General features: G+C 42.8%; 1 protein-coding gene across 2 annotated transcripts; it reads right to left on the reverse strand.

Annotated features, from left to right (window-relative positions):
* Nucleotides 1–1,296: 1,296 nt before the first annotated feature.
* Nucleotides 1,297–17,666, reverse strand: LOC106607163 (zinc finger CCCH domain-containing protein 7B). Of its 2 annotated transcripts, XM_014203803.2 has the most exons (23): nucleotides 17,473–17,666; nucleotides 17,094–17,161; nucleotides 16,915–16,951; nucleotides 16,465–16,662; nucleotides 15,854–16,012; nucleotides 15,358–15,438; nucleotides 15,067–15,120; nucleotides 14,544–14,586; nucleotides 14,202–14,398; nucleotides 13,685–14,105; nucleotides 13,472–13,533; nucleotides 13,201–13,309; nucleotides 12,399–12,557; nucleotides 12,021–12,223; nucleotides 11,297–11,397; nucleotides 10,991–11,172; nucleotides 10,594–10,670; nucleotides 10,307–10,473; nucleotides 9,546–9,651; nucleotides 9,196–9,304; nucleotides 6,722–6,855; nucleotides 6,337–6,506; nucleotides 1,297–6,136 (listed from the first exon to the last, which is right to left on the reverse strand). In XM_014203803.2, exons 2-23 carry the CDS (start codon nucleotides 17,150–17,152, stop codon nucleotides 5,956–5,958), a joined length of 3,009 nt encoding a protein of 1,002 aa, XP_014059278.1. In that variant the 5' UTR covers nucleotides 17,153–17,161; nucleotides 17,473–17,666; the 3' UTR covers nucleotides 1,297–5,955. The 2 variants fall into 2 exon arrangements, with proteins under 2 accessions (XP_014059278.1, XP_045576408.1); XM_045720452.1 differs by lacking the exons at nucleotides 17,094–17,161; nucleotides 17,473–17,666 and having other exon boundaries at nucleotides 16,915–17,076.
* Between the last annotated feature and the right edge of the window lie 1,121 nt (nucleotides 17,667–18,787).

Here is an 18,787-nt window from a genome sequence, read left to right on the forward strand (position 1 = left end):
TGCCAAAGGTGATTCTAACATGTAATTACTTATGTAAGAGAGAGTTCTGTATTTCATTATCAATACATTTGCAAACATTTCTAAAAACATGTTTTCACTTTGTCATTATGGGGTATTGTGTGTAGATGGGTGAGACATTTATTTCTTTAATCCATTTTGAATTCAGGCTGTAACACTAAATGTGGAATAAGTCAAGGGGTATGAATACAAGGCACTGTTTTCCAGTCTGTGCTAGCAATACAGTCCTGTAGCTTAGAATTTGCTTCATCGGACCACTTCTGAATTGAGCGTGTCACTGGTACTTGCTGTTCGATTTTTTTCCCCCCACTAGATTTATGGAAAGAACAAGCTATGTGTAAACACAGACAGCAAAATGATTACGAGATGGTCACTGTGAATCACCAATGCCATGCCAAATTCATGTGGCACAAAACACTGATGTCTGGGGTGAGAGCTCTGATGTGTAGACTGTTTGTGGGTATGTAAGCAAGTCTGATATGAACTCTATCATGGGAGCATGCAAATGAATGTCATTTTGAACACCATACACTGAGAAAGAATGAAAGATTTTATTCTGGATTTTCTATTTTCTTTGATATTGAATACTGCATTGTTGAGGAAGACCTTGCAAGTGAACATGTGTACGTGTCAAACTTATTTGATTTGAATGGCTATGGCCTGTGTCCATCACAATTCAGTAAAACATGTCAGACAGAAAAGCAAAGGCACTGGATTTGGGATCTAAATAAAAAATGAGGGTATGATGATGAGTGTGTGAACATACACTAGGACTACATCAAGTAGTGAGGATACCTCTCCGCATAATGAGGGCACGCTGTGTGCACAAGTGTCCTACAGCCTACACAATATTCTGAATATACAAGGCCTGTTAACAGAGGGGTTAGTTATGTACAATTAAAAGAGTAGGCCTATGTAATGGGAATCTCCCATATGATTTACACAAGACTAGCCTGTCACTGCTTTGTTAGGCTACACATTTGTGCCAGCCTTAAGCACAGCGGTGCCAAAAATAACAGCATAATGCTGGAAGTGGAAGGGATGCCTACCATGCTTGTGACGCCTTAGTTGGCCAACATGTTTCTCATCCCAGCTCCTGTTATCAAATAAAATGTTATTGGTCACATACACGTGTTTAGCATATGTTATTGCGGGTGTACCGAAATGCTTGTGCTTCTAGTTCGGACAGTGCAGCATATAACCATGGGTGATCACAAGGCAGTTCAGTCAAATGGACATATAGTCAAATATTCCTAAACTTTTAAGAAAACAAGGAGATGATACATATCTACTTTATTAACGAATGTAACAAAACATGTAATGACACTGACTAACGTTAGTCTCACAAGAAACTATCACTTCATAATATGCAAAGTGATATTTGCTGGCAGCAAGTGTGTTACAGTATCAAATCATCCAATGCAGTTTGCCAAGACATGAAAATGTAATGTTTTGTGAAATAGTACATTGACAAGTTTGATAACAAACCCAGGCAGCCAGTAACTATAGTGTAAGCAATTGAAGATGTTGCACATGCTGCAAAGTTTATATTTCAATGACATTGCATCAGTCCATTTAGTTAGCAACACAAGGAAGTTGCAGGACGCTAATGAAATTTGACTGTTAAAACATTACTGTATGAATGTAGCTAACGTCACTGGCATGAAGTAACCCTCTATCGGGATAAATGTGTCTCTATCGTCACAAGTGTGTTAAAGAGAATAGCAAGGGTAAAACAAATTCACACCGATTTCTACTACCGTTGTCGATGGAAAACGAGAATGGAAACTCCATCAGGGCTTTGAAGACTTCAGGAATAAAACTTGAATTGCTTTGTCTGATAGTAATAATTACAAGTTCTTGCAAAGTGTATAACATTATGAATATAGAACGTACTCTGTGAAAGACCAAGGATACTAATCTTTCAATTTATCCAGAGTTTCGGTTTGCTGTATAGTCTGTCAATCATACCCATCAGCCAATTACAAGTTGGGAGCCGGTTTGTGTATTTGACCACAAAGGTGCGAAACCCCCATCTCATCACGCACTCGCAAGCATTCGGGACACTAAACAGCACGTCATGAAGAAGATCTGAAAGTGGAAATCATTTACCCTCCGCTTGAACCTCAATGACATGAACCACACTAACTACAACACAACAGATTTTTACACAATATATATATAAAAAGTGTCCTTTGATAAGATAACAGACCTTAGTCAGTAGTAGTGTTATAGTTGTGTAATAAATTACAATAAGTAACAAAATAATTGTCAATAACAGTAAAAAATAAAATAAAATCATGGATCTATTACCTCTCAAAAATAGTTTTATTTAACATGTCAGATTTGGTCAATAGCTCAAACAATTCATTTTTGTTTTCTCAGGTGCCATGATCTTGGAAATTAAATGCACAAACACTGCAGTCTCTAACCATCTGTTCAATCAGTATGGCAGCTACAATTAAATAGAGTGGTCACGAGAGCAGTGTGAATAGTGTTTGACAAGGGTGCACTTTTATAAAGGGGTCATTTTGATGGCTTTGAGAGGGGGCACTTCAGTTTCAAGAACTGTTTCCAGCCAGCAAGGATTAAACTGCCCGAAAAAAAGTCCTTGACAAACAACATAGGCAGATATATTGTGGTGCAGTCAGTTCAATGACATAGATGGATGTGATGAAGGTCAATGTGATTCAGTCCTCGATTAGAATGATTTAATCGAGGACAAAACCTATGGCAGTTTCCCAAACTTGGTCCTTGGGACCCTAAGAGGTGCATGTTTTGGTTTTTGCCCTAGCACTACACAGCTGATTCAAATAATCAACTAATCATCCAGCTTTGATCATTTTAATCAGCTGTGTAGTGTCAGGGAAAAAAACAAAACGTTCAGAGTTTGGAAAAAGCTGACCTAAGGCAAATCAACATGATCCAGCTCACTGACTTTGTTTGCATAGTAGGAAACATACCACTTCCCACTCTATAGATTATTTTAGAATATTGTAAATCAAAATCGTTATAGCCATAATTGTCATTGAAATAATAGTATTTAGTAACAAACTTAAACCTTCCATTTGGTTCATTCCGAGAGTATCCATTACCTCTCTATACTGGCTAAAGCTGGTATTAAAACACACTTCCCATGTGCAAAGCTTATGAACTAACACAATTACCAGTGATGTATACAGAACTTTTCAATATTTCAAGAGAACCCCCCCCAAAAAGTGAGCATGTTAACCCCTCCCTTACCCCTCACCCAGCCTGGTCTCATAGACTAGACGTAACATAGTAAATGTATATCCGGGACACTCAAATTAGTATGTTACGTTTGGTATGGTTACATAAGACAGATGGCTACTTAAGACAAAAACTAAAGTAAGGTGGAAGGGTTGGCGTATAACATGAATGTCTAGCAACCCAAAAGGTTGCGAGTTAAAATCTCATCATGGACAACTTCAGCAACTTCTGAACTACTTACTACTTTTTAGCTACTTAGCCTACCTCCTAAACTCTAACCCCGAGCCTAGCTAACATTAGACACCTAGCTAGAATTTGTAACATACCATACAGGTTTTGCTAATTCGTAACATATTGTACGGGTGATGGAAATCCACAAATGAACACATACCATACAAAATGTAAACTTATCATACTAAATAGCGTGTCTCGGATTTACATACAGAATAAGACAAAATGCCCTGAGACTAGGTATGCTTCACTGCCTCTTTCAGCTTCTAGGGTTACAGGCTAAATGCTCTCATCTGCACAACTCTGAATTATGTATTCTCCCTCTCCTTATTTAGAATTCAGTCTTAGCTTTTAGGCCACCGCCCTTGCAAAACAGGAATGACACACCCAGAAGCATACTCTGAACCCAACAATACAATGTATGATTTGGTAACAAAGAACTAAGGTATAGAAATCAATAAGATTATTTTACTAGGTTTAACTACCATGTTATTACTTATTGTTTGCCAACATTGATATAATGTATTAATGTGCAGGACTACATATGTGGAGATACATTTATTCACATCTTCAAATTTACTGGGCAGATAATCTTTTCTTCAGCATAACATGAGTGAGTCTAGACGCTAGATAGGAACTTCTACTACAGGCACATTTGAGGAACTTCCAATCTCTCTTGTATTGGATATTAAATTATGGGTAAATTATCTACCCACAGATAAGGCCTTAGTTAGCATCCTCAATCTATTTAGTCAGTAGTAGTGGTAGGTGTGGTAGAGTCCAACCGCTAATTGTAGACGCCCTCCTCTTGGCCGCAGAGACAAATTTTGTATTTTTTGTTTGTCATGAGGCGGAGAGAAAATGTTACTGTTTTAAAGCTAGTTTCCTGCAATTCCACACAATTTATATCATCGGGCTGAGAGAAAATTAAGTTTAAGTAATTTATTTTTGAATGACCGTGGCAGTCTCATTCCTTTCGTAATTTTTGCTTTATTGAAGAGATAGGGTGAGTCAAGGGTGCGTCAAGGGGCAGTGGGCCGGTTTCAAACCCACGCCAACTCCGGCATATATATGTGCCGCTGGACCACACAGAAAATGGACACCACAGAAAATTCTACACATTTTGCCATGCCTTACAACATGTTCTTATGCTATTGGAGTGACTTCAAATCAAATTCCATAAAATGTTTTGAATTTGAGATTTTCCCTGACAAACAAGTTTTTATTTTGGTGGTTGTTCTTAAATGATCTTATTTAAAATATATAGCTCCATTATATATTTCTACATACCTTATATCTGGTTTAGTTGTTTATGTTTACACTGAAAACGTTTTACAGCCCGAAAATGTTTAATCATATTTTTTTGGAGCGGTGGCAACTATTTAGCAGCGGTGCTAAATGAATATAGGAGAAACACTGTCCGGTGAGTGCAATTAGCTCCAATGAGTGTAATTTGCTCAATATTAGGAGTTGAGAAATAAAGTTGACATCATTAGAAAAGAGATATTACCCTCTTTTATATTGTATGTTTAATTTAAAATTAATTCAGTCTTGTTGCTAGCAATATTGATAAAAACATTGAAATAAAATAATATTTTTATATTTCCATGAACACCCTGCAGTACCCCTGTATTACTGTGATCATATTCTGTAACATTTTGTCTGTCTACAATGGCAGCAGCAAATTCTTTAAAGATGCAATATGCAGAAATCACTCACCATTTCCTGGTTGCTAAACTTCTAATACTTTGCCTAATTTCAGTTAGTGACAAAACAAGCAATGTAGATAATCATTGTACCATCTACATTGTTGTGAAATATCTTTCCAATAACCAAAAATAGTATTTTCAGCTGTTTGAAGCTGGTGTACAAAAACAAAATAATCAAAAATAAAACGTAACATTAAGCACAGAAATAGGACACATAGAACAGATCTTTCAATGAGAATGACCACTCTATAACTAACATTTCTATGTGAATTTGCTCAAGTCACCCAAAAAGTTACACATTGCAGCTTTAAATTGGCATAAGACGCACAAACAAAGTGAAAGTGAATAACTTTTGCCTTCCAGCAAAACCGGTTTTCATTTGATGGAAGAACAGTTGTGAAAGTTTGAGGGTTGTATAAAGAGTCCCATCAGAACGCAAGCATAAATGAATTCTTAATATCCCCCAATAAGACATATATAGATTAAACAGACTATTAATGGAGATATTTGGTCAGTACGGTTTTGTTAAATGGCAGTGCTAAATTACATTTTTGCCCCCCCACTGAAATTCGGAACCAAGACCTCATTTGTTAAGCCCTTTAGAAAATATTGGACAAATAAGGCACTTGCAGTCCTAACCAGCTCAAACAGGTATAAACTGTATTAACTGTTAACTAATAAAGAAAATACCCCCCAGGGTTTTCAACAAAACAGACGACTGCTGTCTATTTACAGGTGCAAGTGTCTCACATAGGGGACAGGGGCCTCAGTCCTGCAGGAGAAAGTTGTACTTCCCAAAGTCAAACTCATCTGGCATGATGAGCATGTCTTCACGGGCCTTGGCCAGCTTCCGCCGCAGGAATTCCCTCCTCTCCTGCCATTCCACCAGCTCCTCAACACTGTGGGCGTAGTCACAGCTCACCCCCTCGGGACAGCCACTCTCCAGCCTGTCAATCACATCAATCTATATTATACATACGTCAATCACTGTGCACCGATAAAATTTGACAGGAACAAATAGGATAAGGGTGTGATAAGTGAACCCTGCCATATCCCAGGTGTTTTCTGTGTGCATATACAGAGCATCTCTTGATGGGTAATGAGAAAGGAACTACAGTATTGAGACCCTCCCCTGGGCGAATGTTACCTGGTGCAAAGGGCAAGGCGGAGTCCGGGGAAGCGGTATGTCCAGGTGAGGCTCTCGTCCTCTCCCTCGCAGCTGAATACACGGTCCTTGTGTTTCTCTGAGGAGATGTGCTGCTGCCACTGGCGCTTGCTGTTACTATGCCTCCCACACAGACGACAATGGAAGCCGCTCTAGAATACACACAAAGTAAAACTGTTCTCATAGTACATTACGCATTCATACACACTGACATACGCACACATTGCATGAAGATGCATGCACACACTATCAAAATACAGAATCCTTCTTGATAGTGGTAGACAGCTTTTACAAATGAGAAAGGTGAATGTATTGTTTGCGTTCTACATCCAACAAACAGGTTTTGTGAGTAAGTGCCTTTACTCACCATTGGCTCGGCATAGTCGGTTGGCATGACAATTTGCTTCTCCTCTACGGGTTGGGTGATCAGGGTGTCATCCGGCGGACGGTTTTGATTCGTCATTGTAAGCCACATGTCGTACATCTGCTGCATATCCTTCACTTCAGGAACAGGTTCAAAGAGGAACGTAAGTAACAATACTAATGCGTATACTTTGATGTATACGCTGACTCAGTGAGCGTGTTTATTAGCGAGTGCATCAGAGATGTCGGACCCACTGTGACTATTAAAACCTTCCCTAACCAGAAACCGTGGATTGATGGTAGCATTCGCACAAAACTGAAAGTTCGAAACACCGCTTTTAATCATGGCAAGGTGACTGGAAACATGACCAAATACAAACAGTGTAGCTATTCCCTCCGCAAGGCAATCAAACAAGCAAAGCGTCAGTAAAGAGATAAAGTAGAGTCGTAATTCAACGGCTCAAACACTAGACGTATGTGGCAGGGTCTACAGTCAATCACAGATTACAAAAAGAAAACCAGCCCGTCGCAGACGTCGGCGTCGTTCTCCCAGACAAATTAAACAACTTCTTTGCTCGCTTTGAGGACAATACAGTGCCACTGACACGGCCCGCTACCAAAGCCTGTGGGCTCTCCTTTTCCGTGGCCAACGTGAGTAAAACATTTTAAACGTGTTAACCCTCGCAAGGCTGCCGGCCCAGACAGCATCCCTTAGAGCATGCGCAGACCAGCTGGCTGGTGTGTTTACGGACATATTCAATCAATCCCTATCACAGTCTGCTGTCCCCACATGCTTCAAGATGGCCACCATTGTTCCTGTTCCCAAGAAAGCTAAGGTAACTGAGCTAAATGACTATCGCCCCGTTGCACTCACTTCTGTCATCATGAAGTGCTTTGAGAGACTAGTCAAGGATCATATCACCTCCACCCTACCTGATACCCTAGACCCACTCCAATTTGCTTACCGCCCCAATAGGTCCACTGACGATGCAATCACCATCACACTGCACACTGCCTTATCCTATCTGGACAAGAGGAATACCTATGTAAGAATGCCGTTCATTGAATACAGCTCAGCATTTAACAACATAGTACCCTCCAAACTTGTCATTAAGCTCGAGACCCTGGGTGCAACTGGGTCCTGGACTTTGACGGGCCGCCCCCAGGTGGTGAATGTAGGAAACAACATCATCGCACTGATCCTCAACACTGGGGCCCCAAAAGGGTGCGTTCTAAGCCCTCTCCTGTACTCCCTGTTCACCCATGACTGCGTGGCCATGCACGCTTCCAACTCAATCATCAAGTTTGCAGACGACACTACAGTGGTAGGCTTGATTACCAACAATGACGAGACGGCCTACAGGGAGGAGGTGAGGGCCCTCGGAGTGTGGTGTCAGGAAAATAACCTCTCACTCAACGTCAACAAAACAAAAGAGATGATCGTGGACTTCAGGAAACAGCAGAGGGAGCACCCCCCTATCCACATCGACGTGACAGTAGTGGAGAGGGTAGAAAGTTTTAAGTTCCTCGGTGTACACATCACGAACAGACTGAAATGGTCCACCCACACAGACAGCGTGGTGAAGAAGGCGCAACAGCAACAGCGCCTCTTCAACCTCAGGAGGCTGAAGAAATTTGGCTTGTCACTTAAAACACTCACAAACTTTTACAGATGCACAATCGAGAGCATCCTATCGGGCTGTATCACCGCCTGGTATGGCAACTGCACCGCCCACAACCGCAAGGCTCTCCAGAGGGTAGTGAGGTCTGCACAACGCATCACCGGAGGCAAACTACCTGCCCTCCAGCACACCTACACCACCCGATGTCACAGGAAGGCCAAAAAGATCATCAAGGACAACAACCACCCGAGCCACTGCCTGTTCATCCCGCTATCATCCAGAAGGCGAGGTCAGTACAGGTGCATCAAAGCTGGGACCGAGAGACTGAAAAACAGCTTCTATCTCAAGGCCATCAGACTGTTAAACAGCCATCACTAACAGAGGCTGCTGCCAACATACAGACTCAAATCTCTGGCCACTTTAATAAATTGATTTAATAAAGTTATCACTAGTCACTTTAATAATGTTTACATATCCTACATTACTCATCCCATATGTATATACTATATTCTATAGAATCTAATGCATCTTGCCTATGCCGCACGGCCATCGCTCATCCATATATTTATATGTACATATTCTATTCATCCCTTTACATTTGTGTGTATAAGGTAGTTGTTGTGAATTTGTTAGATTACTTGTTAGATATTACTGTGTAGTCGGAACAAGAAGCACAAACATTTCGCTACACTCGCATTAACATCTGCTAACCATGTGTATGTGACCAATAAAATTTGATGTGTACTGGTGGGAATAATAGGCATCTGAACCAATCCTGCTCATAGATCAAAGTAAACAAAGGCGATAATGTGGAACAAAAGGTTTAATGGATAACGAAAATATAGTGTAAACTTACAGCCATTGTTCTTCATATAAGTCCATACTTGCTTCTCCTCTTCACTGTGGGCAAAGGCACAGTTCCCAATGTAGTGGCACTTCTTCTGCTTCACCACATGTGCACATATCTAAGGGGGACACGTTATGCCGTTACACACAGACTGCGAGGATGTTTGTGGAAACAAGTTTGCACAGTGTCAATGATTAAGTATTAAATTCAACTGACCAATATATACCGTTACCCTTGAGCACACTAACATAATAGTTCATTATAAGTTAAATAGACACAATGATAATATGCTTGGTTGAGTCGATCAAAAATCATTTCTAGCAGGTAGTGCATGAGGAGTAGCAGGGGGCAGCACACACGTCATACTGCTGGGGGTAGGTCTTGGCAAAAGGCAACGGCCGCACCATCACCCACTTCTTTCCCTCAAAGAACTTCACCAGCAGCACCCGACGCTCCTTCGTCCAACTACAGGGAGAGAGATGTGAGAGTTATGGTGGACTTTCCAGAAAGATACTATCCTAAATTACATAGGGCTTCGCTGTAAACGCTCCATACAACTTGGCTTGTGTCCCCGAGATGAACATTCTCTATTGTCATTCAAAAAACTGAACACATAGCTCAGACTACACATCTAACATACATTGGCCATACATTGACCAGTGCTCCCGCACATTGGCTAACCGGGCTATCTGCAATGTGTCCCGCCACCCAGCAACCCCTCTTTTACGCTACTGCTACTCTCTGTTCATCATATATGCATAGTCACTTTAACCATATCTACATGTACATACTACCTCAATCAGCCTGACTAACCGGTGTCTGTATGTAGCCTCGCTACTTTTATAGACTCACTACTGTATATAGCCTGTCTTTTTACTGTTGTTTTATTTCTTTACTTACCGATTGTTCACCTAACACCTTTTTTGCACTGTTGGTTAGAGCCTGTAAGTAAGCACTTCACTGTAAGGTCTACACCTGTTGTATTCAGCGCACATGACAAATAAACTTGATTTGATAGACAATAGTGAATAACAGTGGTCAGTCATATAGAATTGTTGCATACTACAGTGAAGCACTGGTCTCCATCTGGCTAGGGATGCTAGGTAGGGTGCAGCCTCACCTGTGCCTGGCCTTGGCTGTACAGTACTTAAGCGCTTTGTCCGGCTCGCTGACCAGCCCGTCCCTCCAGCACTGACCACAGACAAACTTCCTCTTCAGGTTCAAGTTATAGCCTCCTCCCCCACCTCCACCACTTGAGGATGAAGATGGTGGTGGCATGTACACCGGCTTATAGTCAACGAGTCACAGGGACAAAAACAGAGAGGCAAAAGGTGGAGAATCAGACAAACTACACAGGAGCCATTGCCTCACCATATTATGAGATGTGGCATAGCAGGGATATTATACCTTGGGTTTGTGCGTGGTCTGCTCCTGTTTATGCCAGTGTCGCTTGGATTCCTGAACAATTTCTTCATGAGTGACGCCTAAAGAACAGGCACATACACAGAAAAGTGATGCCTAGTCGAGCATAGACATCACTTTTTACAGACAGTATTTACAAACAGTGTTTATCAACTGTGACAAGACTGAACGGCAGTGTCTACTGACACCTACTGGATTTTGTTGAAATTTTCCTGACTTTTAATATAGAAACTAACATTTACAAATAAAGATGTTTTATTGTAGATCGGCCTCTACATTTAAAAATGTTTTCACATTTATTAGACAGGAATAAATATATGTCTCTCTGTGTCTGAGACCAAGTACAATGTTCATGAGTGTGTGTGCATCAATCTGACTGTACCAGAGTCTTGCTGAAGCGTCCAGCACTTGAGCTCTATGACGGAGTGGGCAAAGGAGCAGCTGTCCTCTCGCTGGCAGCCGTAGCGCTGGGCATGGCGGCACACGTCCAACTGGCACTGGGTGTACAGCGGGCGGATTTTAGTGTAGTGCACGCTGCTGGATCTCACCGCATGCACCAGGCACCTGCAGGGCACAGGGGGGAAGAGTGAGGGTGTGTGAGGGAGGGAGGGAGGGAGGGAGGGAGGGAGGGAGGGAGGGAGGGAGGGAGGGAGGGAGGGAGGGAGGGGAGGGAGCAAACGTGACTCACTTGTTTTTGTTGAATGGGTGTCGGGCGCAGGGGTTGGAGCAGGTGGACGGCACCTCCTTACTGCACTTACTGATGATCCTGGGCTTACTGTCATAGCACCGCTGAGTAGAGAGAAGGGGGGGGGAGAATGAGGGGGAAAGTTGAGGTAAACAGACACAAGAAGTAGGGGGGAGCATGAGTAAGGTTGAACGGCATGTTTTAGAGGTCTGCGCGCGACTGATTTTTTGAATCCCATTTTTATTGCACCTCATCTCATGTTGGTTGAGCGCCCTCCACTTCTTTCCATTATCAATATGTATTTATACACACTGTGGTAAGCTACAGTCTAATCATATTTAAGCTAACTGCCACGTGATTCTCCGCCAATGTAGGCAGCCTACTCTATTTCAATGAGACCACACTTGAACTCTCACTCCCAACTAGGAGAGGAGAGGTAGGCTACTGAAGTTGAAGCAGAGTGTGTGAATAATGCGAAAATTGTGCTTTTAAGCATACAAAGCAGAAAGACGACCGTTTACAAATAATCTGCGGGACAACAAAAGTATTTTCATCCCAAAGTCATCTGTCTGACTGCACGCTCGCGCCCGCAGCATAAAAAATGACGACCGCTCTGCAGCGATCTCTGTCGGGACTCACAGCCCTCAACCATGTTTCACTGGTAAAGCTTGGACATATGGAGGTGTGTCTGTGTAAGGGCACACGTGTGTGTGTGTGTGTGTCCTACCTCACAGAGGTACATGAACATGCCGTTGTGGAGCTGCAGCAGGCATGTGATGCTGAGCCTGTCATTGTTGGGGCTCTGCGGGTTAAACAGCAGCTCTCTGTTCAGGGCTCCCTTCCTCTCCAGGGTCCACACATCTACCTCCTCCTGGCAGTAGGCAAATGTACAGCCCTCCCTATACTTACACTTCTGAGTCTCCAGCACCTCTGCACAGAGGGAAGGAACTTAGATTACAACATATACAAACTCAGACCAAAGCTAACCTTTAGGACCCTTTTTCCACAGATTAAAACGACTGGGTAATTTGACCTATGACACACACACATTATCTTCATCTAAACAGAGCCTCTTTCCCGCACCAGTGACTGTTGTTTTCCGTACCCTTGCAGAGCACAAACGGCCCAGTAAAATTGTGCGTGGGGCGGGGTCGCACCCTGTTCCAGACAGGGTGCTCTGAAGCCCTGATCGTGCACAGAAGAATGTCCCGCTTACAACGGTGGGCCAATTCTGCCTGGTGCTGGTAGTCAAGGACCCCTGGACCTGAGAGAGACAGAGAAAGGGGAGTTAAGGGGGGACCTAGAATGATAACAATAGAGGTGAACCTCAGTGCTATGATGGCCTTGAAAATGTCTGTCTTATTAGTTAGAAGTAGGGGGCCTCCCGAGTGACGCAGCGGTCTAAGGCACTGCATTGCAGTGCTGGAGGCTTCACTACAGACCTGGGTTCGATTCCAGGCTGTGTGGCAGCCGGCAGGAACCGGGAGACCCATGAGGCGGTGCACAATTGGCCCAGCATCGTCTGGGTTAATAGAGGGTTTGGCCGGCCAGGATGTACATGTCCCATTGCACTCTAACGACTCCTTGTGGCGGGCCGGGCGCATGGATGCTGACTTCGGTCGCCAGCTGTACAGTTTCCTCCGACACATTGGTGCGGTTGGCTTCCAGGTTAAGCGAACAGTGTGTCAAAAAGCAGCGTGGCTTGGCGGGGTCGTGTTTGGGAGGATGCATGGCTCTCGAGCTTCGCCTCTCGAGTCCGTACGGGAGTTGCAGCAATGGACAAGACTAACTAACAATTGGGGAGAAAAAGTACAAACACACACAAAAAAAAAAAGACATTAAGAAGTAAACTGGGGAGGGACACTGGCTGAGAGCTGAGAGGGAGTTTATCATGTACACTACTGTACCTATCCATCTGTAGCACGTGGCACAGGCCTGCATGAAGTCATGGGTGGCTGCTAGGGGGTTCTTGGTCAGCTGAGACAGCTTGGAGGAGACCTGGCCATTCTTTACCACCTACATCGCCATGGAAATTAATTTAGGTTAATATGTCAAGGCGAACGCCAAAGACAAAGTTGTATGTGACCTAAACATTGCATAATAAATGTTTAAATTTAAATGTACACAATGTACGGGAGGGAGTCCAACAAATTCTGCTGACAGAAATAAATGGCTTACTGTGTTGTTGGACTTCTTGGGCGAACGTGTTGCAGAGAGAACATTGTGGGAGATTCTTGCACCTTAAGATAGCGTGAGAACAAAAAACGGAACAATCAATTATAACACCTAAATTAGGTTCATAACTTTCTTGGTGTTAAACATTAAAAGAAAAATGAACCATGTATACATTGCTAAAAGCTAACAAGACATTACCACCCTCAATCGACTCACCAGGCAGGTTGAACTCAGAGAGGGAGTCCAGCCCCCCTCCCCCCACCACCACTGGTTTGGCTGCAATTGCGCCCCCAAGTGGGTAGAAACAGTCAAGGGTATCTAAGGCATCAAGTGAATAGAGTGCTGTTGTGGGAGCCAGGGCATCCCCACCACCAAGGCCTGAAAGGGTGTCCAGGTTGTTTAAAGTATCTAGAGAGTCTAGAGCATCAAGGCCATCTAAAGAGTTCAGAGCACCCAGGGCATCCCCCCCACCCATGCCTGGGAAGGTGTCCAGAGAGTTGAGCTGGCTGATGGCTGAGTTGAAAAAGGCTGGGGGGAGCCGGGGCGAGGGGGCGGGCAGACGTGAGGGAAATGGGAGCTGGATGGGGACACAAGCTGAGCTGGGGAGGATGGTGGGAAAGGCACGTTGGGGGGGAATCTGAATGACAACGAGAGGGAGAGAATGAAAAGTTGCATTGACAGATTCAGGTTAGATATATCAGAATACTACGTCAACCAGTAGACACAAACTCACACAGTCCAGCAGGCTGTCTAGATCATCTCCCATCAGCTCACTGTCATCCAGGTGCTCCGACTCAGGCACAGAGATGGGCAACCCCCGGGGGCCTTGGACAGGGCTACCCAGAAGTTTGGAGTAGACCAGAGGACCAGAGGGAGAGGATTCATCACTAACTGGGATAGCGGCAGATAGAGCCTTGCAGGAGAAACCAACTGAAAGACAGGGAGAGAGAACAGGTGAGTTTTATTTTCTAGAAGTTATTCAATTGTTATTGCTACTTTTGACAAATCTTCTTCGATAGTTTTTACATTACAATGTGATAGGTAATTCAACATTTCTGGTCAGGAGAATTACTACCTGATGAGATGTCACTTAAGGAATCCAGACCACTGCCATACATCTTAAGATGAAAAGAGAAAGACAACAGCTTCTGTTTAAGTGACAATAAATCAACAGGTAAACCAAAGTACATTCCAAATCTCAACCAGTTTAAGTGGAAATATGTAACTTATTGGGCAGCCCAACTAAATTCACATAGAAATGTGGTTATAGATTTATCATTCTACTTGAAAGCAAGTCTAAAAAGCGAAAGATCTTTCTATGTGCTCTATTTATATGGTTCATATTCTTATGTTTTGTTTTTGTGTCTATTACTTTTGGTTTTGTACACCAGTTTCAAACAGCTGAAAAAAATATTTTTGGTTATGGAAATTATATTTCAGAGCGGTTTAGCTGGTACAATGATTCTCTAAACTATACTAGCTTATAATTAATTAACTTATAATTAGGCAAACTATTAGTTTCAGCAACCAGGAAATGAAAGAGCGATTTCTGCGTAGTGCCAACCTTAAAGTGTAATGGTGAAAGTTGTTGTACTTGCCTCTCCTGCAAAAGGAGCTGTGTTCCCATTACGTTTCTCAGAAGTGGCCGACTCCTGCAAAGGAAACAAACACTAACTCCATAAAGAGGCAACCTAAAGAAAATGTCAAATTGAATGACTTCCAATTGTTATGAATCCAAATTGAGATTTAAACCAGGGTATAAACAGCTCATGGCAGATTTGATCAGAGAATGGCAGATTGAGAACAATTGAATCCAAGCCACTTATCATGGAAGGTAAGTTGCCATGCTGTTTGAATCTAGACCTTCTGCTTTGGAAAGGGATTCTCACCTGTGTGCTAATGTAGGCTTTGCGTATCTTCAGGCCCAGTTTGTTAGCTAGCTCCTGTGCCAACTCATACACATGTTTGTCCTATAAAAAGTACAAAAGAATATATATAATTTTTTTTACATTTAAATAAGCTTTTTATTAAATGAATTTCACATACACTTCTTCTGAGCTACACGGAACTGCAAAAGTATGGTGTGAGGTCTCCCCCCTCGCCGCATCTTCTCACATTCTTTTGAAAAACATCAAAGGTATTCGAAGGAGAGAAGGAAATGTGGAAACAAATCGACTTGTATGAAATTAAACTCCCCTTCTCCACTAGCGGATCATCATGAGGAATCCCAAATTACATATGTCAAGTGGTAAAAAGAAATGTGAGCTGTGCTAGACATGTTATAGATAAAAACAATATGCTACTTAACCTTTTAAAGGTGTGCATACTATTCTACTCCAAGAAAAGAGCCTCTGATGTGAAGGGGTAATTCATAATGTTACTCACGTTAGGCGTAGTGAGCAGGCAGCCCGTGCTGCAGTTGTAGGCCTCTCTGAAACGGCCCAGCTCCCGCAGGCATAGAGCCTTCCTGTAGAGTGCCCTGCAACTGTCTTTGCACAGAGCCAGCGCACTGTCACAGTCCTGCACACCCTGCTCATACTCCCCCTGAGAGAGATGGAGAGAAAGAGATGACAGGAAATGTGTGGGTTCTGCCACAGAGTGAAAGACGAAGGCCAGACAGTGGTTAATACAGGCTAATGAGAATGGGGTAATGATAGATGATACAGGCTCTGTAACTTCAAGGGGATGTTGAGGAAGTGTCTGACTTTTGGCATGATGGCAACAGTTCAATGATGAGGCTGAAACATGTTGCACATGATGCAATAGAACAATGTGATGCAACAACACGAAATACTGAAATAGAGAGAGTGCAATGGGTATTCACCATTGGTTCAATATTTTCCCACTACAGCACATTTGCTTACAACACAATTGCTATTAAATCTTATATTTAAAAGATGACTTCATACCTTTTGTATACAGAATTGAACCTCATTCAATCATCAATATTGTGGATCAAAGATGCATAATCCTGGTGACACACCACTCTGACTCACCATGCTGTGGTAGGCTGCTGCCCTGTTGAAATACAGACTCTCCAGCAGGGCTGAGGGGATTTCCAGAGACTCAGCCTGGGCATAGTGGGCCACGTTAACACCCTCACTGAAGTCCTTTATGGCCTGCTGCCACTCACCCTCCCTGAACATTGCATTCCCCTCATCCAGCAGGTTACACACCAACTGGGTCAGAAACCCCTGGAGGGACATTCAGGGAAGAGAGGAATATGGCATGGGAGTGAAATAAAGACACTACACAGGAAAAGCCATAAAGGACATGGTACTTTTTCCCATGGTAATAATGAACCAAATGTGAAATGGAGAACATCTCTGCAAAGGGCAAGCTGCAAGACTATGAGCACACATGTTCTTTGGAACAGTATAGTGGGTGTAGACATGCCTAGACTAAGGTCAAGAGAGAAGACAGTCATCGCATTCATTAATCCCTACCTTAAAGCCTTCAGGCTTTGGATAAGGCAAAGAAGACCTAGGACAGAGGAAAAGATAACCTATCTTAATTTTGACATGTGAACTAGTTTGTGGGTATAGGATGAATGACAAGTAAGAGAGCAACTGGCTACAATTTATTGACAACATGTGGGAATTGCAGGGGAATGTTTATTTCTCACTGTATGAATCCCAGGGCGTTCTGTATGCCCTCCTGGCGCTTTTGACGGTCCAAGTCCATCTCTGCACACTGTAAAAAGAGAAAGGCCCATATCAACATAATTTTGACGTCTATTATAGAATTAACGTTACCTAGCCAGAATACATAAGCTAGGTTCAAGAGCTCGTGCGAAGTATACAGCAACGAGAAAATAATACGTGGCCAGTTTAGCCAAATATTTGTTTTGTTTAGTTAATGTTAACTTGAGGCATGGGTAACTATTTATCTAGCTTTCGTGCTAGCTAGCTAACGTTAGCTAGATAAATAGTTAACCATGCCTCAAGTTTTCGTGCTAGCTAGCTAACGTTAGCTGGGCATGATTCGAGGAAGTTACAACCCACCTGGTGATAAAACACATAAGTCGACGTTTACTACTGTGGACAGCGGGAAATCTCGGCACAGATAATTCAGAGCTGTACAGCTACCAGTCATCCAGTATAATTCTTTGCAAGGGTTTTTTTTTTCGTGCACAGTTCACATTTGAGTTTCACTTCCAATTCCTCAGCTGAACAATGAACACCCACCCACTCCCTCACTCCCTCCCTCCCTAGCTTGTTTTTGAGTTGCTTGGCTCCCACAAGGTCCTAGTGAGATTATTTCAAGGGTAGGGTGAGGTGTGCTCTGAATAAAATGTTTCTTGTTTAGACATGTCATAAGGAAGTAATCAATTATACGCGAAATTAAAAAGTTTGCATTTGTATTTTATTTGAGAAATTAATCTAGCTAGGATAGCTTTCACTTTTGTTTGTGTTGATTCTCTCTGCAGTTCTACCGCAAAGGCCGGCAGATGGCGATATTGAGTAGTTTGATCTCATTTTTACCTCTTAATTAATGCGAGACCTTTGTATTATTTCTAGCGCAATACCGGCAAAGATCAAATCAAATCAAATTGTATTGGTCACATTCACATGGTTAGCAGATGTTAATGCAAGTGTAGCGAAATGCTTGTGCTTCTAGTTCCGACAGTGCAGTAACATCTAACAAGTAATCTAACAAATTCACAACGACTACGTTATACACACAAATGTAAAGGGATGAATAAGAATATGTACATATAAATATGTGGATGAGTGATGGCCGAACGGCATAGGCGAGATGCAGTAGATGGTACAGAATACAGTATATGCATATGAGATGAGTAATGTAGGATATGTAGACATTATTAAAATGGCGTTATTTAAAGTGACTAGTGATATCTTTATTAAATCCATTTATTAAAGTGGCCAGAGATTTGAGTCTGTATGTTGGCAGCAGCCTCTGTTAGTGATGGCTGTTTAACAGTCTGATGGCCTTGAGATAGAAGCTGTTTTTCAGTCTCTCGGTCCCAGCTTTGATGCACCTGTACTGACCTCGCCTTCTGGATGATAGCGGGATGAACAGGCAGTGGCTCAGGTGGTTGTTGTCCTTGATGATCTTTTTTGACCTTCCTGTGACATCAGGTGCTGTAGGTGTCCTGGAGGGCTGATAGTTTGCCCCTGGTGATGCGTTGTGCAGACCGCACTACCCTCTAGAGAGCCTTGCGGTTGTGGGCAGAGGAGTTGCCGTACCAGGCGGTGATACAGCCCGACAGAATGCTCTCGATTGTGCATCTGTAAATGTTTGAGTGTTTTAAGTGACAAGCCAAATTTCTTCAGCCTCCTGAGGTTGAAGAGGCGC

Source organism: Salmo salar, chromosome ssa06, assembly GCF_905237065.1.
Source record: "Salmo salar chromosome ssa06, Ssal_v3.1, whole genome shotgun sequence".
Lineage (NCBI taxonomy): Eukaryota > Metazoa > Chordata > Actinopteri > Salmoniformes > Salmonidae > Salmo > Salmo salar.